The 27,984-nt window shown below is 38.2% G+C and overlaps 1 protein-coding gene across 3 annotated transcripts in view; it reads left to right on the top strand.

The window, feature by feature from the left end:
* Positions 1-24,847, top strand: part of LOC127052040 (golgin subfamily B member 1-like) — a 68,206-nt gene extending 43,359 nt beyond the window's left edge. For all 3 annotated transcript variants that reach the window (XM_050955199.1, XM_050955198.1, XM_050955197.1), the window contains 9 exons: positions 32-10,870; positions 11,281-11,432; positions 14,385-14,544; positions 16,876-17,028; positions 17,765-17,932; positions 19,723-19,820; positions 22,063-22,197; positions 23,059-23,173; positions 24,185-24,847. In XM_050955199.1, coding sequence (XP_050811156.1) covers positions 32-10,870; positions 11,281-11,432; positions 14,385-14,544; positions 16,876-17,028; positions 17,765-17,932; positions 19,723-19,820; positions 22,063-22,197; positions 23,059-23,173; positions 24,185-24,343 — 11,979 coding nt within the window. In that variant the 3' untranslated portion in view covers positions 24,344-24,847. The remainder of the gene's footprint in view (positions 1-31; positions 10,871-11,280; positions 11,433-14,384; positions 14,545-16,875; positions 17,029-17,764; positions 17,933-19,722; positions 19,821-22,062; positions 22,198-23,058; positions 23,174-24,184) is intronic.
* Positions 24,848-27,984: the final 3,137 nt, after the last annotated feature.

Here is a 27,984-nt window from a genome sequence, read left to right as displayed (position 1 = left end):
TATATTTTAACATTGTTTTCTTGATGTTTAGACCTTGAAACAAGATGCCGTGGTAGAATTGATGCAATTGGAACTTAACCAGACAAATGAAGAACTTGACAGATTGAACACAAACCATTTAGAGGAGAGATCTCAACTAATTCAAGACCTCCAGCGACGTGAAAGAGAAATTGACAACCTCAAGGAAGTACTAGTGGAAAAAGACAAAGAAATGTCTGCTCTCTCTTCCAGTATGACTGAGTATTCTGAACAGATTGTCATTCTAAAACGCCAGATCCAGTGCAAAGAAGAAGAAATAAGAGAAATGGAAGAAGCATTGACAAAGGCTGAAAGGGAAACCCACTTACTCAAAGAAGTTCAAACAGCTGATGTAAGAGATACAAGCATGAAGATTTCTGTACTTTCTGAGCAGAGTAATATAATGGGGTTGGAACTGGAGAAATTTAAAAGCCAGACTGACGCTAAAACCAAAGAAAATGAGGAGTTGATAAGGCAAATCAGTGAGAACAGCATAACAATTAAGGATCTACGTTCTGAAATCAAGTCCAACAAGGTTACGTACCATAACAAACTCATGGAATGTGAGTCACAGATTACTTTGCTGAAAGAGCAAATTAATAAAACTTCTGAAAAACTACAAGAAACTGAGACAAAACACAGGGAAGAAACTAAATATCTGAAATCCCAGCTTGACGAAAACAGCTCTATAAAGGAGAAACTAAAGAGTTTGCTTAAAGAGAAGGAGAACAAAGAACAGAGTTTTGAGAAGGAGTTAAAATCAGTTAAAGAGTTATACAACAAGCTAGTTTTGGAAGCTGCAAATAAAGATGAAGAATTGGCTAAGTTATCCAGACAGCTTGCAGAACATACTGAACATCAAGAAACAGTTAAAAAAGTTTTACGAGAGAAACTAGAGATGATTACATCGTTGGAGCAAAAACTTCAGATTGTGGAGCTGCAAAGTGAAGAGACTAAACATAAATTAATTGGAGACCTGAAAGCCAAAGAGATGCAATTTGAAGAACTTAAGAACCACGTAACTGAAAGAGAAGAAATAGTTAGTAAGATGGAAGCAGAGACACAGACACTTCTTTTAATTAATAAGCAGTTGCAAGCAGCTCTTGAGGGGAAAGAAAAAGATTTGTCAGAGCAAATAAAAGGAAATGAAGATCTGAGAAATATCATAGATGCTGTGGAAAAAGAAAAGCAACAATTAGTCAATGAAAATGAGAGTTTGTCCAAACTATTGGACATGAAGGAGTGTGAGCTGTTGAAGAGAAACAAGGTTGTAGCAGAGATGGAGAATAAGCTATCTGTCAGTGAAACAGAGTACCAGAAAACACTGTCAGAGCTAAATTATGGTAAAGAGGTGTTAATGAAAAAGGTTGAGCAACTTTCAACACTTGTAGAGCAAAAAGAAAATTCAGTCACAGAGCAGCTGCTAGAGAAAACGAAGGAATGCAATGTGCTTACCAATCAGCTGTCTGAAAGCAGGGAGCTGACACAAGAGTTACATGAACAAATACAGTTATTCATCATTCAGTTGAAGGATGCTAAAGACAGAGAAGTAGAAAAAGAAGAAATGCTAAATAATAAGTTGGCTGAATGTAACACCCTAGTCCAACAGCTCAGCCAGAGTGAGGAAAAAATATTATTACTGCAGAAACAAATTCAGGACATAACTGTGGATTTTGAAGCTAAAGAAGAACAAATCCTTCATAATGTTTCCTTACGTAAGCAAGTAGAGGAAAATAAAGTGGATATGGAAAAGTTACAGGATGAAGTTCGAAAGCTTAAGGAGGCAAATATAAAGTTATCTCAGTCAGTGGAAGAGAGAGATTTTACTATAAAAAATCAATATGTAGAGCTTGAGAATCTACATAAGCAGGTTGCTGAGAAAACGGAAAAAAATGCCATGTTAAATAACCAAGTAGAACTACTAAGGAAGGAAGGGGTTGTGCTGAAACATGAAAAGGAAGACATTTCAGTTATATGCGGCAAGAAGTCAAGCGAATGTGCTGATCTTCAGTCTCATTTGACGCAGCGCCAGTCAGAAATTGTGTCAGTTAAGCACCAAGCACACATACTAAATCTAGAAAATGAAAAATTGAAAGTAGATATTGAAACAGTTAATGCTACAGTACTGAAAAAGTCAGATGAAATATCTGCTTTGACTTCACACATGTCTCAGCAAGATGATAATATTTTAGCTTTGAAGCACCAAATTGATAGCCTAACCATTGAAAATGAAAAATTAAAAATTGGTGTTGAGGAAAAAGAAGCTCTCCTTTCTGAAAAGGAAGCTTTGATTCAGCAAATGAAAGAAAACAAAATGGCAGGAGAAGGGCAGCATTTGAAAATAATTTCAGATTTGCAAAATCAAGTACAAGCTCTGAGCTCTGAAACCAGTCAGCTTAGAGAAGCAGCACAAGAAAAAGAAATTGAATTTAAGAAGCAAGCGCAAGAATTAAAGTTGTTTAAAGATAAATCTGAGGAGTCTGATTTGCTTAGATTTCAACTGTCTGAGAATATGGAGATAATTTCTGACCTTCAGTGTCAGCTTAAAAATATGGTGGAAAAAACAGCAGAATTGAATCAGTCAGTTATACAGAAAGACGAGTCTTTAAAGCAAAAGATAGATGAATATGTTAATTTGAAAGCACACATTTCTGAAGTACAGGAGTCTTTCTTTATGCAGCAAAAACAGTTAGAGTCCTTGACCTCTGAAGCGGAACAGTTAAAAACAATAGTTCTAGAGAAGGAATTGGCTGTCAGTTGTGCCACATTAGTCAATGATAAATTGAAGACAGATCTTCATGACAAAGAGAGAGAATGTGAGGTCTTAAGGAACCAGGTTACAGATCTGGAAGAAGCCACACTAACATTAAAAAAAGAGATAAATGATCAGAAGAAAGTAATAAATGATATTAGCCAGTCCATGCTAGAAAAAGAATCTTCTCTTGTGGAAAAAACAAGTCTCCTCAAAAAGCTAAGTGACAGAGCAAGTGAAGATGAAGAGAAGATACAGTTAGTTTCTCAGCTTCAGAGTCAGATGCATGAACTGACACAAGAGATACAAAAGTCCAAAGAACTGGCACAGGAAAAAGAAAATGCTTTCTTATCTCTGCAGGAAAAGTTTGCAGCTCAGTATGAGCAAAGAAATACACTTAATGTATCACTTAGTAAGAAGGAGGAAGTTATAGCTGGGCTACTTAATTCGGTAAATGAAAAAGATGTCCGTGTACAGCTGGCAGAGCGCAACATTTGTGCTCTTACTAATGAGATAGAGATGCTTAGAGAGGAACTAGAGAAAAGTGCTGCAGCTGTGAAAAGCCTTACTAGTGTTTTGCAGGAAAAAGATGACAGTTTTGCTATTAACCAGAAGAAAATTGATTCTCTGACAGTTGAACTGGACTCTGTAAAACGTGAACACCAAAAAGCACAGGACCAAATAAATATATGGAAACAAGATACACAGCAAAAAGAATTAACTTTACAGACTCTTTATGTGCAGTGCACTGAACAGGCTGAAAATATTGAACATTTAAAGTCTGAGCTGAACAATGTACATTCCAAATCCTCTCAGGACTGCCGTGACAGCGCTCTTGTAATAGAGAGATTGCAGCAACAGGTGGATTCTTTAGTGAAGGAGAAAATTCTCTTACAAGAGATTATTGATAAGTTGATTGTAGAAAACAAAGAACTTATTACATACCAAACTCAGTTACAGCAAAAAACAGAAGAACTACAAGAAATTCATGAAAAACTAGTAGTCACTGAGAATTACTCAAGAATGCAGATTGACACTGTCAAACTGGAAATGAAGAATGAAAAAGAGCAGTTACAGATGCAGGTTAGTGTGAAGGGTGAAGAAGTCTCTGAATTAAAGCTTAAAATTGAAAAGTTAGAACAAAGTCTAATTGAGTCAGAAAACAAGTGGGTAACAGAACTTAATAGGGCAACTCAGCAAAATGCTATTCTTACAGAGCAGCTGAGCAGTTTAGAAAGTGAAATGAAACCAAAGGATGGTAAAATCCAGTCTTTACAGCAAGAGCTGGATGTTATAAAAGAGGAGCTAACTAAAAGCCTATCTGCATTACTTAGTAGCAGACATTTCTTCAAAGAAAAGGATGCAGAGACTTCAGATGTTGGCCAGGAAGTTAGTAGTAGTAAAACTAAACTGGAAAGATTCTCTGCCATGGTATCCACTATTCTGAGCAAAGAAATGGAAGGAGAGGAATTTCAACTGCTTCTTTTAGAAAAGGAGAAAGAAATGGATATTATAAAAGATAAGTTAAAAAGTATGCAATTGATAGAGAAAGAAAAGGAGTTGTTGCAGAATGATCTTGAAAAGGTGAAAAATACCTGTCATTCTGAAATTGAATGTCTGTCAAAAGAAATGGCCACTGTCAAAGACACGTTATATAAACAACAGTCTCTTGTGGAAGAAAGAGAAAAAATGTTATCAGAAATGAACAAGGAAGTCAATTTGCTTCAAGAGAAGCTAGATAAATCAGAAAAAGATCTCAAAATCAGTCATGAGAAGTTGAACATTGAAGGTAATAAAATAATGAGTCTCCTAGAAGAAATGAAGAAAAAAGACCTCCATGTAGAAAATTTAACTTCAGAGGCTAACCAGCAGAGCGATATAATTTCTGCACTAAATCAGCAGCTGAAAGAAAAGGATTGTTTTGTTGCTCAAGTCATGGAATCCATGTCTAATGAAATGGTGAAGTTTTCTGAAGAGCGAAATATATTAAACACCAAACTACAGCACCTGGAAGCTCTTCAGAGTAGTTTAGTAGAAAATATTAATAGCGTATCCCAGCAACTTGAAGATTGTAAGACAGAACTGCAACATAATCAGGTTAAGTTAAGCAACAAAGAAACTGCATTTAATGACTTACTAAGTGAAAAAGAGCAGCTGCAGTTTAATCTTGAGAAACTAGTTAAGGAAAAAGAGATCCTGAAAAAGAAGCTTCAAGCTGCATTGATAATAAGAAAAGACCTAATGCAAAAAATTGGAAAACTTGAAAGGATTGGACAGGAAGAAATAGAAGAAGAGCATAAAAAAATGGAGGAATTATTGAAGAGGGTTGATGACTTAACACATCAGTTGAAACTTGTTGAAACACAAAATAAAGATCTTGAATCCCATCTTGAAACTCTGAAGCAACAGCTGTTTGAGAAAGAGTCCAAGATAAATAACATGAATGAAAGTTGTTCTGCCAAAGTATTCAGTTTGGAGCAGCTCAAGGACAGTGTTGCAAAGTTAAAAGATGTCCTTGCTGAAAAAGAAAAAGTATCTGAGCAAAACCTAAAGTCCATGCAGGAAAAGGACTCTATGCTTGCTCACATGCAGTCTGTACTTAGTGAGAAAGACAGAGAATATGGAGAGGAACGTTCTCAACTTCTTGCAACTCTTGAAAATCTCAAGGCTGAAATTGTAGACGAGGAGGAATTATTGAAAGATACTAATTTGGTAGAATCTTATGCTGGGGACATTGGTGGTAATTCTGTGGATTGCAATAATGAAGTTAGTCAGCCAGGTCAATTAGAAGGAGATAAAGAAATCCTTCAAAAGAAACTTCAGGCATCACTTTTGACCTGGAAAGAAAATATTAAGACATTGAAGAAAGAAAAAAAAGAATATGCTAAACTTGTAGCAGTATTTGATGAACAAACTAAAGACCTTGAACTCCTCAAAAATGAACACAAAGCACTCCAGGAAGTTCATCAAAGAAAGTGTAAAGAATTTGATTGTAATCAGTTGCTAATATACTCTCTACGGAAAGAGTTGGAGTCTCATGTAGCAGCACTTCAAGGACAAGAAACTGTTGACCAAAGCAAGTTGGAATCAGATGAACAAAAATATGAGGTTCAAAATGTGTTAGGAGAATCAGAACAGGCAGTATTTGAAATGACAGTGAAAGACAGTGAGTTAGAGAAACTAAGTAATGACTATACAAAACTTTGTGAAGAAATAAAAAGGTTAAAGGATGAGTTGAGGAAGACAGCAGTTGAACTTGGGGAGAAAACAGAAGAGACAGTAAACTTGAAGAATTCTGTGAGTCAGCTGGAACAGCACTATGAGCAACACAAAGACAGCCTGTTAGTTGAGATAGGTCAACTGCAAGAAAAGTTGGAAAAATATGAGACTGAGGTAATAGATCTTAAAACTATGATTGAACGCATGAATAACGAGAAGGAAACTGTAATTAAAAAGAGTGTAGAGGATTACAAGACTATCCAAAAGGAATCTGAAAAATTGAAGGTTGATCTTGAACAAGCCAATATACAAGTCACAGTAAAGAATGAGGAAATTAAGGAACTGCATTGTACTCTAATGGATTTCAAAGATAAGTTTGATCAGGAAAAGGAAATATTGAAAGAAGCTGTGCAGTTACAGCTCAGTTTGCAGGAAAGCCAGAAAGAAGCCAAACATTTTAAAATGGCATTTGAAGACATGAAGAGAGAGAGAGAGGAGTTCATCAACAGTTTGGAGAAATCCAATGCAGAATTACTCAATATGAAAAAGGAATTAAAACATTTCAGCGAAGAAAACAAAGAACTGTTGATGGAGTTAAGTATGTTACGTGAGAAGGCGGTAGAAGCTTCTGAGGTTAGCAATACTATGGTATTATGCAAGAAAGTTAAAGATAAAAATGCCACTGACAAGGAACCGGTGCAGTCACATTCAGAAAATGATTTGCTGCATGGGAGATTACAAAACAGACACATCTGTATTCAGTCACTGGAACTTGATCATTCTGATAGAGCTAAGCTAATAGAAGGAACAAACTATCAAATTCAGAAACAATCAAAACCAACCCCAGAGCAGATTGAGAAAAATATAAATGTGGATGAGTTTCAACCACAAGAGCAAAAGAATGCTGCAGATGAAAAGTCCAGAGAACGTCTCCAAAGAAAGCTCCAAGCAGCCTTAATATCACGCAAGGAAGCCCTGAAAGAGAACAAATTTCTGAAAGATCAGGTTGATAGAATAATGTTAGAAAAAGAAGAACTGACCAATAAAGCATGTACTCTTGAACGCTTGTTGTCTGAACTTGACAGAGAAAAACAAAACTCAGATACTGTGTCTTCATTGTGTGAAGAGGAGACCCTCGTTTCTGAAAATGCTAGACTGTTAACTGAAAATGAAAACCTAACTGCTGCATGTGAAAGTCTTAAATCTACCATGGAGACTATAGTTCAGGAGAAAGAGGCTTTTTCTTTCCAACTCAATACCTTAAAAGATTCTCAGACAGTTGAATTAACAGGATGGAAAGCTAAACATAATGAATTACAGCAGGAATATGAGTCACTTCTGCAAGCCTATGAGAATATCAGTAGCAAAATAGCAGAAATGAGGCAGGTTATCGATGTCACTAGAAAAGAAAAGCAAGAAGCTATTCACAGATTCAGTGAAAGGGAATCTGAAAAACATGAGCTTGAGAAACAGCTTCAAGAAGTCATTAATGAAAACAAAGATATAAAGGACCAATTGAAACAATTTGCTGAATCCAAACAATTGGAAATTTTTGAACTACAGAGTGAAGCGGAAAGGCAGACACATGAACATGCATCAAGGATGGAAGAATACCAGCATCGTCTTCATGAAGCTGCTCTGCAGAACAAGCAGCTAATGGAGGAAAATGAGCAATTGAAACACACTTCTGAAAACTTAAAGCAGGCTTTAGAGAAAACAGAGAAAGAAAATGAGGTCTTTCATAATGACATGAATGTAACTAGATTAGCTTTGGAAAACCTGCAAGTTCAAATGGAAGTGTCCCAAACTGATATGCAGTCTAAAATCAGTGATGTATTAAATGAAAGAGAATCATTATTGAAGCAGATTGCTTTATTAAATGATGATATTTCAATAAAAGAGAGAAATATGCGTATCCTAGAGCAGAAGAGAGAATTGATTTCAGAAAGAGTAAAAGAAACTGAAGAATCTTTGGACCAGAAAAACAACTGTCTATCAAAGTTAGAAAATGAATCTAGAAGTCTTAGACAAGAAATTGTTAGCTTAAATGAGAGGGTTAAGATTTTAGAAGATGACAAGTGTCTCCTACAGGAAGAACTTGAAAATGTACAAGAAACTTCTTACAAAGTAAAAAATGAGAGAGAATTTCTGGAGACAGAGTTGCTCAACCATATAAAAAAAGTGAATCAGCTGACAGACAGGCTGAAATCTACACAGTTACAAAACAATTTGCTGATTCAACAGTTGGAAGACTTAAAGGCAGAGAAATGCAGTGTGATTAGGGAAAAAGAGGAACAACAGCTGCATCTTGTAAAAGTATTTGAGGAGAAAGTGAAATGTGCCCAGAGGGACAATAGTGGTACAAAAAACAAAACCAAAGAATTGCAAGAACTCTTAAAGGAAAAGCAGCAAGAAATTAACCAGTTGCAAAAAGATTCTATTAAATTCCAGGAACTGATTCTGGACTTGGAAAGATCTGTGAAATTATCACAGTCAAAGAGTGAAAAATTTGAAAAAGATCTAAATAATACCACGGAAAGACTTGCCAAGTCAAATGAAGAAATAGACAATCTGAATGAAAAGCTTTCTTCCCAAAAAGCTTTGTTGGATGAGTCAAAGAGTGAGCTGGAAAGACTTGCAGCTGAGAATTTAAGTGGGAAAAGGGAACTTAAGAAGAAAGAAGACCAACTACAAATTCAAAGGAGAGAATTTGAGAGAGAATTAGAGCTTGGCCGTGAGCAACTGAAAATAGTTCACAAAAGAGAATGGTTGAACCTTGAGGAAAGACATAATATTCTTCAGAGGGAGAAAGACAGGGCTGTTAGTGAGCTTCATCAGTTGCAAGAGGAAATCAACATTAAGGACTCTCAAAACAAGAAACTTCAAGCTAATTTGAATACAGCTTTGGCCAGATTAGCAGCTTTTACAAAATGTATGTCCTCTCTTCAAAATGACCGAGACCGGGTAATTGGTGAAATGAAAACCTGGGAAATACAGTTCAGAGAGGTTATTCAAAATAAAGAGAAACAGATGGAGGACAGTAGTAAGAAAATAATGTCCTTACAAGAGGAAATGAAGGACAAAGTGGCTCAGATACAGGAATTGACGATTAAGTATTCCATGTTAGAAGAATCCAAGAATGAAATGCATTTGTGGCAAAAAGCTGTAGATACACAACACTACAGTGAGCTCTGTAGAATAAAAGAAGAAAACGTGACTCTTATCAACAGACAACAAGAATTAGAGATTGCTCTTCAGTCCAAAGAAGAAGCTTTGCAAGCACTGCTTAAAGAAAATAATTCTCTTAATCATCTTATAGAGAATAGTAGTGATGCAGGAAGAGAGATAAAAGCATTGGAAAGTAATTTTGCTAGAAAAGAACAGGAATTACAACAACTTCTATTTGAAAAGGAAAAGACCCATGCAGAGTTGGAAAAACAGATTGCCATTTCTCAGCAAATGAAGGTAATGCTGAACAACAAAGATACAGAAATTTCTCTACTGATTTCTTCTAAGGGTGGGGAGATTTCTGGATATCTAACTCAGATACAGACTCAGCATAGAAAACAGATTAATGAGTATGAACAGCAGATAAGGTCTCTGCAAAAAGAGAGAGAACAATCTGATGAGGCCTGTCAGATGATGGAAAATGAATTGAAAAATCTCCAGATTAAAGCACACAAAGCAATTGAAGATAAGGCTGAGATTGCCAGTGAAATTGATGCCTTTAAAAAATCAATGTCATCTCTCCAATATGACAGAGATGATCTCTTTTCTAAATACAAAGATCTGGAGCATCATCACCAAAATGTTTTAAGTCAGAAAGACAGTCTATTAGTGAACAGTGCTAGTGAGAACAGTGCTCTGAAACAAGAATTAAGAAAACTTTTGAATCGGATAGATGATCTTCATTCTGAAAATGCAATGCAAAGTGCACAACTAATAAAATACAGGGAAGATCTTAACCAAGTTTTGTCATTGAAAGATCATCAGTTGAAAGAGTTGCTTAAACAGCAACTGGATTGCATTAAGAACCTTGAACAGGAAAAAACTGATCTTCAGAAACAAATCAAAGAAATGCAGCTGACTAATAAATTGCAAAAGGAGAGTACAGAATCTTTAGAACATGAAAATCAAAAATTAACTTCCAAAGTTAAAGACTTAGAGTCTCTGATTTCATCAATAAACAAAGGGAAGTTAGTTTCTGAATCTGGAGAGAAACCACAAACTAGGGGAAGCGGGCAACATCAGAATGAAGATTTCAAGGCTAGTGTACAACCTGGTGAAAAACTTCAGGACAAGTTTCAAGAAGTCCAGAATTTAGTAGGTAAAAATACAAAAGATGTAGAAGATAAATACAGTATGACAGCATTTGAACACAATGCTAACTTCCTGTGGAAGGAAGCTGATGCATCTTCAGAGACGAGGCTATTAGAAGCACAATTTCAGAATAAAAAGTTGAGATCCCAAAATGAGTCCTTTGGAAAAGCTATGACTGCTTTGCAAGATGACAGAGACAGATTAATAGAGGATTTCAAGGTACTTCAGAGTAAATATGCATCTGAACTCAAGTCTGAAAAAAAAAGAGCAGATGAACTTGAAGCTGACTTGAATTATTTTAAATCAAATCTCTTCAGTGTACTCAAAGAACATACTTTTTTGAACCCAGTGCTTATTGATGGTGAAAAGAAGATCACTCTTGATCAGTTCGCTGATGAAATAGAAAATTTGTGCAAGACATTAATCACCCAAGACTCTGAGATTACCAGGCTCTCATCAGAGCGAGGGAATTATGTTCAACAGATTGATGCCTTTTCTAAGTCCATGGCTAGTCTTCAGGATGACCGAGACAGACTGCTGCAGGAGCTCAGCAAGTCAAAGGTAGTTCATGAAACTAAACGGGGCATGGCTTCATTTCCCACTGCCTCTGACAGCATCAATGAGATAAATTATCTTAAGAGCAATTGGGAAATATTTCAGATGGGTAGGGAGTGACTGGTAAACTTTGATTAGATGTGTTATGTAAAGTTCAAAGAAAAATGCAAGGAGCTTGTCTCTTTTGGAGACTTGTGATGTTTTAATTTACTAATTTAGCAAAATACTAAGAAAAATGCAGGTTGAACAAGGAAAGCACAATTAAAATCAGACTGGTATCTTAGACAACAGGGACCAGTACAAACAAGAGAGGAATGAGAGGAAGCCATGTTTCTGCAAATGTAGTTTTGGTACTAAGAGAGATTTCTCTGTCATACAGTTTTTATTCTTGTTTACCAAACCTGTTTTTCATGTAGGCTAAAGAAGGAGCTAGCCTTGCATCTGTTGAGATAGCGAAACTAAAGACCAAGGTAGATGACCTTGAGAGAGCCTTGCATCGGACAAAAGCCTTTCAAGAGGAAACTGAGATACAGATATCATCATACCAGAATGAACTAGCTGGATTAAGGTACAAATATTGGATTCAACAAAAAAGTATAAATTGCTTACATACACTAGACAAAATGAAACATCCTCATACAATTATCTGACAAACAAAAAAGGTTTACAGTTCACCAAAAAATTGCTATGAAATGGTTTCCATTATGTGTGACATTCTATTTGTGACATTTTCTTTTGTTCTTCTTTAACTTCATTCCTTTATATAGTGAAATGTTGCTCAGCGTAAAAGACTCTAATGGGCCTACTTGGGAGACGAATGTTTTTTGTCTTGTTTGGTGGCTTTGATATGTAAAATTTTAGTTTGGGTCTCTGTAATTAATTTCTTTGCTAGGTATTATATTGCTCCCTAGAAGATTAACCATTAATCATTTCTATGCAAAAGATGCCTTTCCCACAAACTGTAACTGCTTTTGTAAGACAGCTCAAGATGTTGGAAAGTTTGTAAACTGTGCAAATTGCTCAACTCAAGTCATAGTAATACTGAAAGTCATCCCAGGTTGAGGTTTGAGCTGAATCCATGCCCCAGCAGGGGTTCACTTGAATTTTGTTCACATCTCAAACTTTTGGAAAACTTTTTGGCGCTACATAGGTGTATGTAAACTTTGGGCCTGATCCTGCAAAAAACTGAGTGCCCTTCACCTGGATGGAAACCAGTGGGAATTTTTTAAATGGTTAGCACCCCTTAGGAGGCACACCACTGGATCTGAATGTTTTTTGGGATGCCGGTCAGAGCATATTTCTAGTTCAAGCTTATGGGAAAGGACTCGTTGAAATTAACAGAGTTTTTTTCTCTCTCTAACCAACTAGCTCAGACTCATCCATACAATTGGAAGTGGGAAATAGATTGTGATGGTTCATTTCAGGAGAAGCCATTTGCACTCTGAATCTGAGACTGGTATGCAGTGACCTACTGCATTTCCCAGCAGTTATTGGAAGCCATCTCATCTTTGTGATATTGTGGTTCAAATAAAGGATCTCAGTGTTTTTATAAGAAGTAGTTTCTTTTCTTGAGATCGAAGCTCTCCTGTTGAGCTGAGGCCCGCCCCACTTTGGTACTAGTAAATACTTGCCAACAGACATGAATCCATCAAACCTAATTCTAGCAATCAGATTTAACCACTGGGGGGTGTGAATGAAGAGCATTCCAAAGTAACCTGCCCACCAGTTCCCTCACAGTGCTCACAAATGACTTTCACTCTTAAGTGGGAAGGGTTTGCTCTCTCCTAATGTCGTGCATGACAGTGTCACTCAGAGCAATGTTGCCTAGAGATACAATTTGTTTCTTTGGTAAAGTGATTTGAGTCTGCATGAAACCTATCCAGGTCATCAGCATTTCGGTACGTCTAAAGTTTAGTAGAAGCCCTCATTACGTCTGTCGTGCTGTATGGAGAGGCTCGTGACCAAAAGTGCCAACCCTTAGGGAAGTATCAGAGGGGTAGCCGTGTTAGTCTGGATCTGTAAAAGCAGCAAAGAATCCTGTGGCACCTTATAGACTAACAGACGTTTTGGAGCATGAGCTTTCGTGGGTGAATACCCACTTCTTCAGATGCATCTGAAGAAGTGGGTATTCACCCACGAGAGCTCATGCTCCAAAACGTCTGTTAGTCTATAAGGTGCCACAGGATTCTTTGCTGCTTTTACAAACCCTTAGGGAAGACTGTCAAAAAGCAGAGCAGATGCCCCAAACTGGTTATATGTTCTGTAATTAGATTTCACCAACCCAGTAACAAACATGAACTCCCAAAGTACTACAGTAATCTTATAATGGAGTCATAAACAATCCCTTTGGACACACCAGACTGTGTGATAAATGGTCATTTACACCAAAGATCACAAAATAGGTTGCTCCCAGTCCCAAGAGACCAGTCACTAACCCCAGGTAAATCTGTACCTTAGATCTCACACCAAAGGCAATGCTTGGAGCCAGTCTTGTAATAAACTAACTAAAGGTTTATTAACTAGGAAAAAGAAATGAGAGAGTTAGTTACAGAAGCAAGCATATACATATGTGTGTGTGTATATATATATGTGTATGTGTGTGTGTGTGTATATATATATATATACACACACACATACACACACACGCACACACACACAGAGAGGAGTTTGTCTATGATTCATAATGTGGTAAAGTTGTAGTAATTTATCAATTCCAAAATGTCTTTCAGAGCTAACCCATGCCAAGCAGCATGGGACTCACTATGTTTATTTTTAGGAATCTTTGCCCAGACAGCATAAAAGATCCAGTTTCTCCTTTTCAGGGATTTTTATCCCCTCCTCTCCAGAGTCCAGATGAATGGGATAAGTTCATGTGTAAGTCTCTCATTCCTGGAGGGAATTAGGAATGCAACCAACAGAGCCTTTCTCTCCTTTGATGCTACACAATACCTCATTTGCCTTTAGTGGGCCATCTTGTATGGAAGATGAGCCCTTTCCCTTATTAATTATTATTTTCCTGTTCAGCACATTTTACAATTACAGACGTTTACATTGCAAATAATCAATATAACTACACCATGGGCTAGAGAAGTGAGATCAGTATGTGCAGCATGCTACAATCATCTTGTAAAGTGTTAACACTTACTTATCAACTTAGCATTATCAGAAGATATTAAATGTTAACACACAGGTCAGCAAGACTGGTTTCCAGCTGTGCATTTGTAAGTGTTCAGGGAGGCCTGAGGCCATGGCATGAGCTGGCACTTGGTGTACCAGCATCACTGTCTCTCCCCTTGTCAGCAAAGTATGTGCAGTATGTTTTTCCATGCCTTGTTCTCTAGGCTTTCTAACAGCAGAAGTCTTTGAAGGGCTGGAGCATGGATGTGTATTTTCAGCTACTGATCTGTGAGTGTGTGCACAACATGGAGTTTTTCAAAATCAGTGAGGCCAGCTTCATTCTTCACGTTAACTTCTATGCAGTATGTAATAATTAACATCTCATGTAATATTTTATGTTCAGAATGGAAAAAAACCTCCTGCTGACAGAGTCCCAAACACTACGAAATCAGTACCAGATGGCTGTTGCAGACAAGGACCGGCAGATTGCAGAATTACAGAAATTACAGCATGACATGATTGTTAAGGAATCTGTGTCCATTGGTAGCAATTACCCAATCAAGGTAAACCAAACCAAATTTTAAAAAAAATCAAACAAACAAAAGCACTTTGTCAGTTAATATTTTTAATCTTGAAAGCCATTTCCAAAAAGAGAACTATGACAAAGTATGAAACCAAAGCATTGGAGGATAGCAAATAGTGTATGTATATTTAAATAAAGCTCAAGGGGTGATCCAGGGATTTACAGATCAATAAGCCTAACATCTGTACCTGGAGATCATGATATATTGGGTTTCATGGTTTAAGCAAAGGAAAATCATATCTTGTAAGCATTCTTTGAATGTCTCAGTAAAGAAATGAATAAAGAAAAACTAGTTGACAAAATTAAACTGTCAAAAAGTCTTTGACATGGTCCCTCACAAAAATCTACTAAAAAAACTAAGCGTTTTACGCACGCAATACAATGGGGTCCTGGTCCTCCTAAGTGTTACAATAATACAAATAATAAATAGTCATGTGGTAAGAAGCAAAGTATTGTTCTGGGTCAAAATTTGGCTAAGAAACAGAAAACAAAGAGTTAATAATCAATGGTTTATTTTTATCTTGGCCAAAAATTAACAGTGGAGTGGTTCAAAGTTGTATCTGAGATCCAGTGTTACTTAATGTATTTATTAACGATCTAGATGGGGAGTGAGCAGGAAGGTAGCAAAATTTGCAGATGATATGAAGGTTATTTAGACTAGTCCAGTCCAGAGAGAAACTTCAGAGAGACAAAGAAGTTGTGGCACCTTGTAGACTAACAGACGTATTGGAGCATGAGCTTTTGTGAGTTCATTGCATGTTGGGATATTAAACCTCATGTTTCAGGGTGTAAGCCAATCTCTGATTGCTGGAAATTAGGCAGAGACTAGATGTGAGGGGAAGGTTATCCTACATGTGTCCAATGCAAGGTTTCTTGCACCTTCCTCTGAAGTATCTGGTAGTGACTGCTGTTACTGACAGAATACAGAACTAGATGGACCACAGATCTCATCCAGTCTGGTAATTCTTCTGTTCCTCAGATCTTGTGTATGAACAATAACAATCTAAGGAGAAGTGTTATATTAACCTAATGTCATCTTTGATGTTTGTGACCCAAAGGAAAGTTGGAGTAAATTAACCTTTCTAATTTGGCTAATGATGATAACAGTTAGTAGCCAAGATTAAGACTATAGTGTACTAATAATTTCTGATCATCAAATCATGAGTAATATGTAAAACTTTCTAACAGTGGTGACTGGTGGAGTGTGGAATAGTATCCTGAAGGAAGTGGTATAAGGCCCACTGTATGATTATATATGTAAAACTGGTACTAGAAATGATAGGTAGGTAACTGCCCTTCGTTGTTTAAGTTGGATAGGATTGTAGAATAGCAGGCCAAATAGAGATGGAGACGGCTCATCTTCTGTGATACAGTGTAATGAATGATGATGTATTTTTGTAAAGGGATACTCTCTGCTTGAAATACATACTTGCAAAATAACCGCCTTTCTTTATCAGTGTTACTAAAAACTGATAGAACTTTAAAAATGCTTTTCATTGTTTTTCTTTCGCTCATTTTCTGCCATTTTGCTTCACTGAGACACTTAAAATCAGTGAAGTTAGTCTCATTTGTTTAGAGTCATTTTCATTCATGTTCTCAGTGTTGCAGTGGGTGGATTGGAAACACCAGTGGGATGTTAGTTTATGCCAATGTTCCCCAAACTTTTTGTGTTGCACCCCTCCCTACCCTTAATAGAATGTGTCCACGCCACAGCCAAGAACAGAGACACAGTCAGGGCCAGGGCTGTGGTCAGGAGTCGAGGCTGAAGGCCACAGGTGGGGCTGTGGTTGGAGCTGCGGCTGGGGCCAGGACCAGAGCCAGCACCTGAGCTGTCACTCGGGGTGGGGCCAGAATGGAGCCGGAGGCAGAATGGGGCTGGGTGGAACTCCCTCCCTCCTCTCCTCCTCAACTCCTTCCCCACCCTATGGGGGCTGGCCCAGGTTGGGGACCACTGGTTTATGTAAAGAAAAACAGTTTTTATTCAAAACTTGGGACAGGCTTGTGAAAGGGAAATAATAATGGGACTGTAGACATCACTGATTTAAAAGTGTGTTAAAACAATGGATTATATACACCTCTACCCCGATATAACGTGACCCGATATAACACGAATTTGGATATAACGCGGTAAAGCAGCGCTCCGGTTCACAGGGCTGTGCGCTCCAGTGGATCGAAGCAATTCAATATAACGCAGTTTCACCTATAACATGGTAAGATTTTTTGGCTCCCGAGGACAGCGTTATATCGGGATAGAGGTGTATCATTATCAATTTCTGTAGATTTAACCTTGAATTTTTGGGTGGTGTTTAAGCCATTAGAAACAGTCACTCTGGTTGGAAGTACAAACAGTCCTGAGCAAGTGAAACGTCTTTTAGCTGAGAGGAGTCAGCTTCAGAATGAACTGCAGCTCTGTCTTCAGGAGATGCACCAGAGGGAGCTGCGTTTCCAGCAGATGAACTCAAAGGTAGGGCAGGTGATAGCTGTAACTGCTCTGGGTAAATGTGAAGCATAGCTAATGTGAATATAGAAATATTTTCATCTGCCTGAATCTGGGAACAAGGCATATTTAATTTGTGTACTGTGTATTTATATTACTACAACATTAGATCACACAACATAGTTGGCTCAGAGTGGAACTGGCAAGATAAAAATCTAGAATGTCTTTGAACTATAGCTGTTGTTTGACCGAGACAGGGCCACTTGACCCTGCAGTTTGCAATGCAGAAGTCGCAGCACCAAAACTATATTACATTCAAAGCAAAAAAACTGCAGTTAAGATCGGCGCAGTTGAAATTCCTCCACACTTAGTACAATATTTGAGCCATATTGTGTTAAATTTTGAAAGTGCCTTAAAATGCATCCATAAAATCAGCAGATAAGCCCATTTGCAATTATAAATCAGGCAAACATGTATGCACAAGCAGTTGTGTGTGCAGTTTTCTATCTTGCACCGTTTTGTGAGCAAAACTCTATTTGTGCATGCATGTTTATAGATGACCTTTGGAAAAGGATCCCTTTAAAATCTTTCCTTTGTTTTCTTTTGAAAATTGTCAACTGCTGCCTTTGCCATCACACTGTCTGTTGATGCCCTTTTTTTAGCCTGTACAATTGCTCTTTTTAACTATAAATCTCATCTCTACAGTATATCTCTTTAGAGAGAGAATTGCTAGCTCTTGTTTTGAAAGGTTGAATTGTTTCAGGTAATGCAGTCAGTAGAAGAGAATGCTGTGTTGTCTGCCCAGTTGAAGACAGTATCCCAGACTCTAAGAGAGAATCAACTGCGTTACACTGATCTGCAAAATCGTTATTTCAGACTTGAGAGGGAATACCAGACAGTGCAAGTTAGTTCCTTCCAAGATACTGCTCAGGTAAAATGAACATAGTATTTTTCTCTGCTTTCTTTTTAGTCTCATGACCCAACTCCTGATTTTAGCCTGAAGTGGTCCTGTCTGTGCCTGCTGTAGCTCGGCTCCCTGAAACTAACATTCTTTGGCAACACAAGCACTGACATCCAGGTCTCTGCAGACCTTGCTGTCTCTGTGCTGGCTAGTGATAGGCACATGCCAACCTCCAGTGCTCAGAGCATTCCCTGCAGGGTCCAGCCCTTCACCCCTGAACACTCACGGAAATTGTCAGGTTGCCATCTCAAGGGGATAGTGTACACAGTGGCTTGTTTGTCAACTGAGGATCAGCTCATGAACATCACAGCACTGAGATATATTTATAATGAAAACAATCATACGTTTATTATCAAAAGCTAAGATTTAGAGAGTGTGAGTCAGGATAATAGTGGAAACAGGTTACATATAAAACAAAATCAATATATGCTTTCTGGAGACTAAACTTTAACAGGTTAACCATCTGTCTAAAGAAGGCTTGTCTCACCTAAAGCAGCCTCCCCATGTTTCCAACCAGTATAGCTGGGAATCTTCTTTCATGAATGCAAAAAAGCTCTGTTCTTTTTGTTTCCTCGGTGAAGCAGCAAATGGTATTCTTTTCCCTTCTCCTTTTATACCCCAAAGTCCATCGCTTTTGTCCCCAGAGTAAGGACGATCCCCTGTGGTTCATTCTCTAGTTGGGTGACTCCATGTTGGTTTCACATCCTCTTGTTGACATGCAAATAAGGCTTTCTTTGTATTGACCTACAATGCTTAATTTACTTGTGAACTGAGGCAGGCAGATGAATATACATGATTTGTCTGGCAGAAGCCTGTTTGTCAACTTTTCCTTGATTCACACATTTTTACAAACCTATTTTGTGTGTGAGTGAGAGAGAGAGAAGCATATTTTCTGTTGTGTGTGTCTGTAGATGTCCACATGCACATACACCTTCTTGCATGTATTTGTACATGAATCTTGCACTGATATTAACGATCATTGTGATCCTGGCTTTATTTAAGATCTCAAATGATATTCTTTATAGATAACTACTATGAAAGCAGTGTGCAAGGTGTAGTGAGATTGTCAGACCTGGTAGGTGTTGCTGTTATAGAACAATGAACACTTTTGCCAGCTGTACCAGTAGGCCTCTTTCACACTTATGACGTTTCAGTTCTCCTGCTTTCCTGTTCTTAACAAACATTGCCTTAAAGCTTTGAAGGGTGCCTTACCACCATCTCTCTCACTCTTTTTTTTTTTCTTTTTTTTTTTAAAACTAGTCTTCCTGCATTACCTTGCTGGTTTATTGGTAGGGATCCCTTAGCGTAAACCCACTATGTCTGTCCTTTTTTTGTGTCTGCAGTGTGCAGCTGATCCCCTGCTCACTGAAGGCCTTTGGGATTGTTTTAAGACTTTCTCTCTCAGTTTTGTGTAAGTGTTCAGCCTGCTCACTCACCCCATTTATTTATTCATATGCAGAAATCCCCGAAGACCAAACAGTAAATGTGCTAATGGAAGTCATGGAATCTTTGAGTCTTGTGGCTTGCATAGGAAATGTCCTCCTGGCAGCAAAGCAAAGACTGTTTGTGTGTACATTTGAGAAGTTGTAATCCCAGAATTTGAGGATTAAATGACAGAATATCAGATACAGACACTAATGGAATTAGTGAACTAGTGGAACTAATGTCTTACAACTGGCAGAACAGATTTTGTAACTGGAAACATGGTCATCAGGTTCTTATTTTTTAAAAGTATTATTTTAATATTTTATATTTTCTAGGGTGAAACTAGAGCAGAAGTTCCCCCAGGAGCTCCGCAAGAGAGAACTGCAGTTATTGTTGAAATAGACAATATGGAACTAGATGAACTCAGAAAAAGGTCAGGATTGATTACATCAATTTATGATGTTTCTTTTCTTGTTTATGACAATGCTGCTTCTGCTCTACTGCTTCACACTCCTGTTTCTTTGCAAGGCTGTTTTTGGAAGATAAAATTGATGTTTAAGAAAGGGATGTTTAAGAAAGGGAATGTTTACAGTGAATTTATCAGAGAGGAAGGATGGTCCAGTGCTTAGGGCTCTGACCCAAGTGCAATTTGCTTCTCTGCCACAGACTTCCTGTGTGACCTTGGCACCTCTGTGCCTTGTTCTCCATCTGTAAAATGAGGATAATAATGATTCCTTACCTCACAGGGATGTTGAGGATATATACATTAAAAAGATTGTGAATCATAGGACTGGAGGGACCTCGAGAGGTCATCTAGACCAGGCCCCAGGGCTCATTATTATCTAGACCATCCCTGACTGGTGTTTGTCTAATCTGCTCTTAAAAACCTTCAGTGATGGAGATTCCACAGTCTCCATAGATAATTTATTCCAGTGCTTAATCACCAGAGTTTTCCTAAAGTCCAACCTAAATCTCCCTTGCTGCAGTTTAAGCCCATTGCTTCTTGTCTTATCCTCAGGTTAAGAAGAACAATTCTTCTCCCTCCTCCTTGTAACAACCTTTATGTACTTGAAAACTGTTATCATTTCCCTTCTCAGTCTAATCTTTTCCAGACTAAACAAACCCAGTTTTTTCAATCTTCACTCATAGGTCATGTTTTCTAGACCTTTAATAATTTTTGTTGCTCTTCTGTGGACTTTCTCCAGTTTGTCCACATCTTTCCTGAAATGTGGCACCCAAAACTGAACACAGTACTCCAGTTGAGGCCTAATCACTGTGGAGTAGAGCAGAAGAATTACTTCTCGTCTTGCTTACAAAACTCCTGCTAATGCATCCCAGAATGATGTTTGTTTTTTTGCAACAATGTTGCACTGTTGACTCGTATTTACCTTGTGGTCCACTATGACCCCCAGATTTCTTTCCACAATACTTCTTCTGAGGCAGTCGTTTCCCATTTTGTATGTGTGCAACTGATTGTTCCTTCCTAAATGGAATACTTTGCATTTGTCCTTATTGAATTTTATCCTATTTATTCAGGCCATGTTTCCAGTTTGTCTAGATCATTTTGAGTTATAATTATAAACACTTTGAGATCTACTCTGATAAAAAGCATATATAAGAGATAGGCATTATTAAGAGTATAGTTGAATTAAGTCTTAAATATGAAAAAATTTGAAGTATATTTGGTGATATTTTATTTTTAAAAGCAGACCTGTCGTATTCAAGTTATGAGTGCCTTGACTTTGACTCTGGATCAGTATTACAGTTGGGCAAACAATGGATTTTTCAGTTAGTCGGCAATTCCAAAAAATGTACAAAATGGTTTTCAGGTCAAACTGAAAAGGAAATTTTTGAAATTTCCGGGAAATTAAAAAGTAATTTTTTTTAATTGGGTCAGAACTGAGCATTTTGTTTCAATTTTGGGGATTTTGACAAGAGCTAAGGAGAACTAGATTCACAGAAAGCAGATGAGGAGAAGGAGGAGTCGTCCTCCCTTATTATCTTTAGGCCAGTGGTTAGGAATCTTTCTCGGTATGTAAGAGAAACCCAGGTTTGATTTCCCCCCTCTGCCTGATGTGGGCAAGGGATTTGCACTTGGGTCCCCCACATTGCAGGAGAGTGCCTATCCACTGGACTATGGGATATTCTGGTGTGGGTCTTTCTCAGTCTCTCCTGTGGAAGTTGTTCCACTGTTTATAAATAATTAGTCTTTGGAGCAGGGACATGAACCTGGTTCTCCCACTTCTTGGGAGAGTGCCCTAACCACTGTGCTATAGAGTCATTCCCACTCTTTTTTCCTGGCCCAGTGACTGAATTGCCTTATGAATGAATCACTTCCCAGCCATTTTGTGACCCTAGTCCTCCTTTTCTTATGTCAAAATACGTGAAATCAGAAAGAGAAACTTTTGAGTCTGATCAGAACAAAATATTTTAACATTACAGAAACATTTTGAGTGATTTGGTTTTCTTGAAACTATTCAGCAAACTCAACATGAATTTATGATTTAGTTTTGGGTAATCCAAGACTGGTGAAATATTTTCACTGAAAAATGCAGTCTCTAGTCAGCATACCCGAACCTCTGTAATAAATACAAGTAAATTAAATAAAAGGATGATCAGGAAATTTAATATTCCTTTCTGTGCTTAAATTGATTTAGTATTTGCATTTGCTGTAGGCTTGCAGAGACAGAGCAGCAGTATGATTCAGTGCAACAGGCCCTGTCGCAGCTGACAGAAACACTGTCAGAAGAAAGGAGTAGGAGAGAAGCTGCAGAAGAGGCCTTAGGACTCACTGAGGAACAATGTAAAAGGTTTGAGATACTTGCGCAATATTTTCCCTTTTCAGACCATATGAGCTGACCTTATAATTGGAGCTATGCAGCAAACGCTTATGGTCACAGGGAATGCCTTTGAAAGCAGTGAGGGGTGAGGGAATTCCACATGGGCACAGAGATTTATTCGAATGGATCTAATTGTAGCATCAGGGCTTAACTGACCGATTGCAGATTTTTTCCTCTTGGAAGAATGTAAGGATTTTCCTTCTGAGTTACTGTGGCTGATGTTAATACTGAGTGTCTAGTGTGTCTAAAAATTTGAGCTTGAAGTTTTTATTTGTTGTTTGCCACTGTTTTTTTAGTGAGGTTAGTGATGAAAAATGTTGGATTTCCATGACTAGGTACAGAACCAGTTCGACAGCAGTGAAAACTTCTACACTGCTTGGCTAGTGTGTCTAAAGCGCAAATTGCACGGTCTTTGTGCTGATCTAAATTAAAAAATGTCTACCAACTTTCTAGCTGAGCTCACTAGTCAGTACTGTTTTCCCCCCTTGAATTAGCAGAGCATTCCATGTATAACAGATTTTATACATAGCCATATATTAATTACATCCAAATAAATAAAATCACCATCTTAATTTGACAAGTACTAAGTCATCAGCTAGAAAGAGGAAATGAAAGTTTGGGGTAGTATGAATAAGTAAAACATCCAGAATCAAAAATAGAGGCTGAAAAAGACAAATAGTTTCCTTTTGTTTTCTTTACCAAAAGAAGTAAGCAGTAGCTGAGCTGTACAAAAGAATATTTTCATAGGTAGGTGATGATTGATAATGGTACTTCTAAAGAGTAGATAACTCAGTCATGTTTTCCCCTGCCTTTTCAATTTCTTTTCTCTAGACTCGAAATGAGTAGTTACAGGTCTGTACCTAGAGAATACACTGTTCAGATGGAGTCCGAGGAGGAAAGAGAGGCTTTGATCATCAATCCTAGTGAACATATTGTTGTATGTAAGGTAAGTAAATGTGTAACCTGGAAGAAATTCTGAGTCATAAGTTGCCTAAAAACGAGTGCTCACCTTGTACACCGCCAGCTGCAAATGCCTCAGAGAACGGGGAAGTCTTTTCTCTTCAAATGATTTTAATTAAATCATATTTGTAATAAATATCCTGAAAGAATGGAGCAATAAACTACATGTGTGCTAAAATGAGTAATAAAAGAGTAAAACTGTGAACAACTAAACACATTGGCCAGATCCTCAGCTGGTACAAATCATCATAGCTGCTTTGGCTTCATTTATACTAGCTGAGGATCAGCCCATTGTATGTGTAAACACTCCCAGGTCAGAGATTGCTGTTGTAAATACATATATCTGGAGGCTGTCTTTTCAAGGGGTAAAGTAGAAGAGAAATATTACAGATATGTGGGAGTGTAATGAATTTACTGAATGTATTTTTTAATCATACACCTGAAATCAGCCAGCATCTCTCTCTCTACTAAAAATCAAACATATAAGAATCTTTTATAGTGCCCAGAGATCATGGTGATGGGCATACCCTGGAGAGATACATATGTGTACGTTCAAAATGTCAGTAAAATATTGAAAATAAAACAGTATGTTTGACTTTACCTTTCAGTGTGCTGTGTTGTGGATGGTAACCTGTACTTTGATGCAAACAACAATTAAATAAAATATACACCATTGATGTATATTTTGGGTGTATATTGGGTATTTACATGTATTATATAAATTGTGTGTGTGCGTATAATGTCTGTATCTCTGCTCTGTGTGCATGTAATTAAATATTACACTCATCCTGTTGCCTCTCCCCCCCACCTCCTCGCTTATCTTTTGTAACTGCTCCATTCTCTTCCCCATGAATCCCTTATTTTAATGGCATGTGCGCAGACACCCTCTTCTGCAGACCCAGTTGGAAGGATTACAGTACTTCACCAATCTAGAGTATAATGAGAGCTGCTCTTGCATCTTTTTTGATTATTATTTATTTGAAATTGTTTCCTACAGATGAAAGGAGGAGCCCTTTCTTTCAAAAGATGGCTTCGAGGGCGAAGCCTTTACTGCTCCAAGCTGCTGACCTCCAGAGCAAAATCCCGCTATTTATTCCTCACTTACTTGGTGACACTACATATTCTTGTTTTTCTGTGCCTCACTGGCATTCTCTAAATGCACTGCAATTGCTGGGTAAATTATTTTCCTTTAGATAATGGTGTGCCAACTCAAGATAATGGACTTTTCACATGCTGTTGTTAAACTATGCACTGGACACAGTTGTATATATCCTCATTATAATATGTGCATTTTGAGCTTCTTGCAAGAAGTTTCTGTATATCACGGTTACTCCAAAGCTGACTTGAATTGCTCCTTAACAATGGAATATTATATTTGCTAAAGAGAAGATATTCCCCTTCAGTGCAACCTATAAAGAAACTGCTGCATTATATTGTTTGGGAATATATAATGATTGAATACTATTGAATTGGGTTGTAAATGGTATCTTTTCTATATAAATTTTATTTTAAGAAAGTTACATTGTAAATTTTAAAGGAATATCAACTATTACTGTTTGTTAGCTTCTTGATATTAGCAAGAAGCTTTACAGAGTGCAATAAAAAAAAAGTTGGGTTCATTGTGGGTTTCTTGACTGGAAATAAAACTCTGAGAACTGAACTCTGCTCTATGGATGTGTAAAGAGTAAATACTTGTAATTGTCTGTGTTGTTGCTAACAGGATGCACAATTATGTAATTATTTTAATGAGAAAAGACTGACAGCTAACAACAACTAAGAACAAGGAGAATATCGAATCAAAATTAAGACATTCCTCTGTAGCTAATCTCAAACTGCTTTTAGCCAGATCACATCGCTTCAAACTGCAGTTGCTCTAACCTGTCTCAGTTAGCTGAATTACTATTATTTTTTGCTTGTTATACTAGCTTCTGGCACCTCAGGATCAGACTCCACTGCACACATGGGGCATCCGAACTCCTGACTTTTGAAGTTTTCTTATGTTCTCTTAAACATTCGGATAAATAGGTTGTGTGTTCATGCACACATTTCAGAACATTTCTTCTAATTCGGTTAAGTGAGAAGCACATAATACATTTTCAAGTGAGTGGTGAGGAGATGTACTTTCAGCTGTTTTCTGTATGAGCATGATGAAGCATCTTGTATAAAAATATGCATGCTTTGTTATAATGTACACTGAAGTTGAGTGAAATTTTTTGAGTCCAAAAATATTTTTTTGTGAAGAAGAGACTGCTTCTAATGCTGTGACCTCATGATTACTATGTAATAGGGAGTTTTGCATTATTTTACTAGTGATTTCAGCTATAACACATTGTCTGTACAGAGTAGTTCACTTTCTGAACCTGTTTTTAACAGAACAGATTACTGTGTATGAGAAATGTAAATGATACATAAATATCAGTTGAGGCTTTAGCTGGGATCACAAAAGTCCTTTAATGTAGTATTCCACATTGAATGTTAAAGTCTTGGAGATGTAGTTTTTTAAATACTAGGTGACCCATCAAAATCAGTTTTATTGCTTTTTTGGCAAATATGATTTTTTTTTCCTTCAAGTTCTACCACCAAAGGCTGCTGTCCTGCTACCTTTTTAGCCTTTTTCTTCAGTTCGTTAAATGTTCTTATCTTTTCATCAGATACATTATGCTACCTGCACCATACATTATTTATAGAATCATTTTTAATTAGAGCCACAATAGGACATTGGTGCACTTTGAATCAGCTTGATAGTGATAGCAATTGTATTTGTGTTTACATGCACTCTAATTACAAATGACTTACAATACAGGTTAGTTAGCTGAGGCCATGCTTTTTGCCATACGCAAATAGTTATCTGATCCAGAAGAGCTATGTTAAAGACATGATACCCATTAAAAGAGCCATATTAGAAAAAGATTAGCTGATCAAATGACCTTGTTAAAAAGGAATAAATTATGGTCACCTTAACTTTCCTCCTAAGAATCACCGAGGAGTGTTTGCAGTTGGGGAAGGCTGTCAAAGTAAGCTCTAACTGTGTGATTGTCATGTTCCGGGGTGCAATTCAGATCAGTGAGAGATTGCGTCACCGTTTGTATTGTAACCATGAGTGCCTCAAAATGCTTTTGCTCCCTGCCTGTGGGGTACATATAACCAGCATGCACTTTATGTTCTGTATACTGTACACCTGACTAAACACTTTGGCCTGGTCTACACTATGAGTTTAGGTCAAATTTAACAGCGTTAAATCGAATTAACCCTGCACCTATCCCCACAACGAAGCCATTTACTTTGACATAAAGGGCTCTTAAAATCGATTTCTGTGCTCCTCCCTGACAAGGGGATTAGCGCTGAAATCAATATCGCCCGTTTGAATTAGGGTTAGTGTGGACGCAATTCGACAGTATTGTCCTCTAGGAGCTATCCCACAGTGCACCATTGTGACAGCACTTTAAACTCAGATGCATTGGCCAGGCGTACAGGAAAAGCCCCGCGAACTTTTGAATCTCATTTCCTGTTTGGCCAGTCGAGCTCATCAGCACAGGTGACCATGCGGTCCGAGAATCGAAAAAGAGCTCCAGCGTGGACTGTATGGGAGGTATTGGGTCTGATCGCTGTATGAGGAAATGATTCCATGCTATCAGAACTATGTTCCAAAAGACGAAATACCAATACATTTGAAAAAGTCTCCAAGGGCATGATGGACAGAAGCCACAAGAGGGGCTCTACACAGCGCCGCATGAAAGTTAAGGAGCTCAGACAAGCATAACAGAAAACCAAAGAATTAAACGGATGTTCCAGGGCAGAGCCACAGACATGCCACTTCTACACTGAGCTGCATGCAATTATAGGGGGCACCGCTACCTCTACCCCCACTCCTGACCGTGGATTCTGAAAAGGGGGTAATTTCAGCCATGCCTGAGGATTTTGCAGATGGGGAAGAGGAGGAGGAGGAGCTTGAAAGCACAAAGCACACCGTGCTCCCCAACAGCCAGGAACTTTTTCTCACCCTGATTGAAATACCCTCCCAACCCTGCCAAGACGGTATCCCGGACCGTGAAGCCTTACAAGACACCTCTGGTGAGTATACCTTTGTATATATAATACATGTTTTCAAAGAAAGCCCTACCCACAGGAACCCTAACCCTAGAGCGGGAAGCACTACCTATAGGACCGCTACCCCTGGCTCCAAGTGCCCTACCCGTAGGAACCCTAACCGTACAACAGGAAGCCCTACCTATAGGACTGCTACCCCTGGCTCCATGTGCCCTACCAATAGGAACCCTAACCCTAGCGCGGGAAGCCCTAACCATAGGAACCCTAACCCTAGCTCCAGGTTCCCTACCCATGGGAACCCTAACCTTAGCTCCCAGTTCCCTACTCATAGGAGCCATAACCCTAGGGTGGGAAGCCCTAGCCATAGGAACCCTAACCCTACTTCCAAATGCCCTACCCTTAAGATCCCTAACCCTAGGGCGGAAAGCTCTACCCATAAGAACTCTAAACCTAACTCCAAGTTAACTACCCATAGGAACCTTAAACCTAGCTCCAAAGTGCCCTACCATCAGGAACCCTAATCCTACGGCGGAGCCCCCTACCCATAGGAACCCTAACTCTAGCTCCAAGTGCCCTACCCATAGCAACCCTAATCCTAGCTCCAAGTGCCCTACCTTTAGGAACCCTAAACCTAGAGCGGGAAACCCTAGCAATAGGAACCCTAACCCTAGCTCCAAGCGTCCTGCCTATAGGAACCCTAACCCTAGTTCCAAGTGCCCTACGCTTAGGAACCCTAACCCTAGGGTGGGA

Source organism: Gopherus flavomarginatus, chromosome 5 (genome assembly GCF_025201925.1).
Source record: "Gopherus flavomarginatus isolate rGopFla2 chromosome 5, rGopFla2.mat.asm, whole genome shotgun sequence".
Taxonomy (NCBI): Eukaryota; Metazoa; Chordata; order Testudines; family Testudinidae; genus Gopherus; species Gopherus flavomarginatus.
Note: the sequence above shows the minus strand (reverse complement) of the source record. Positions and strands in the feature narration are given on the sequence as shown.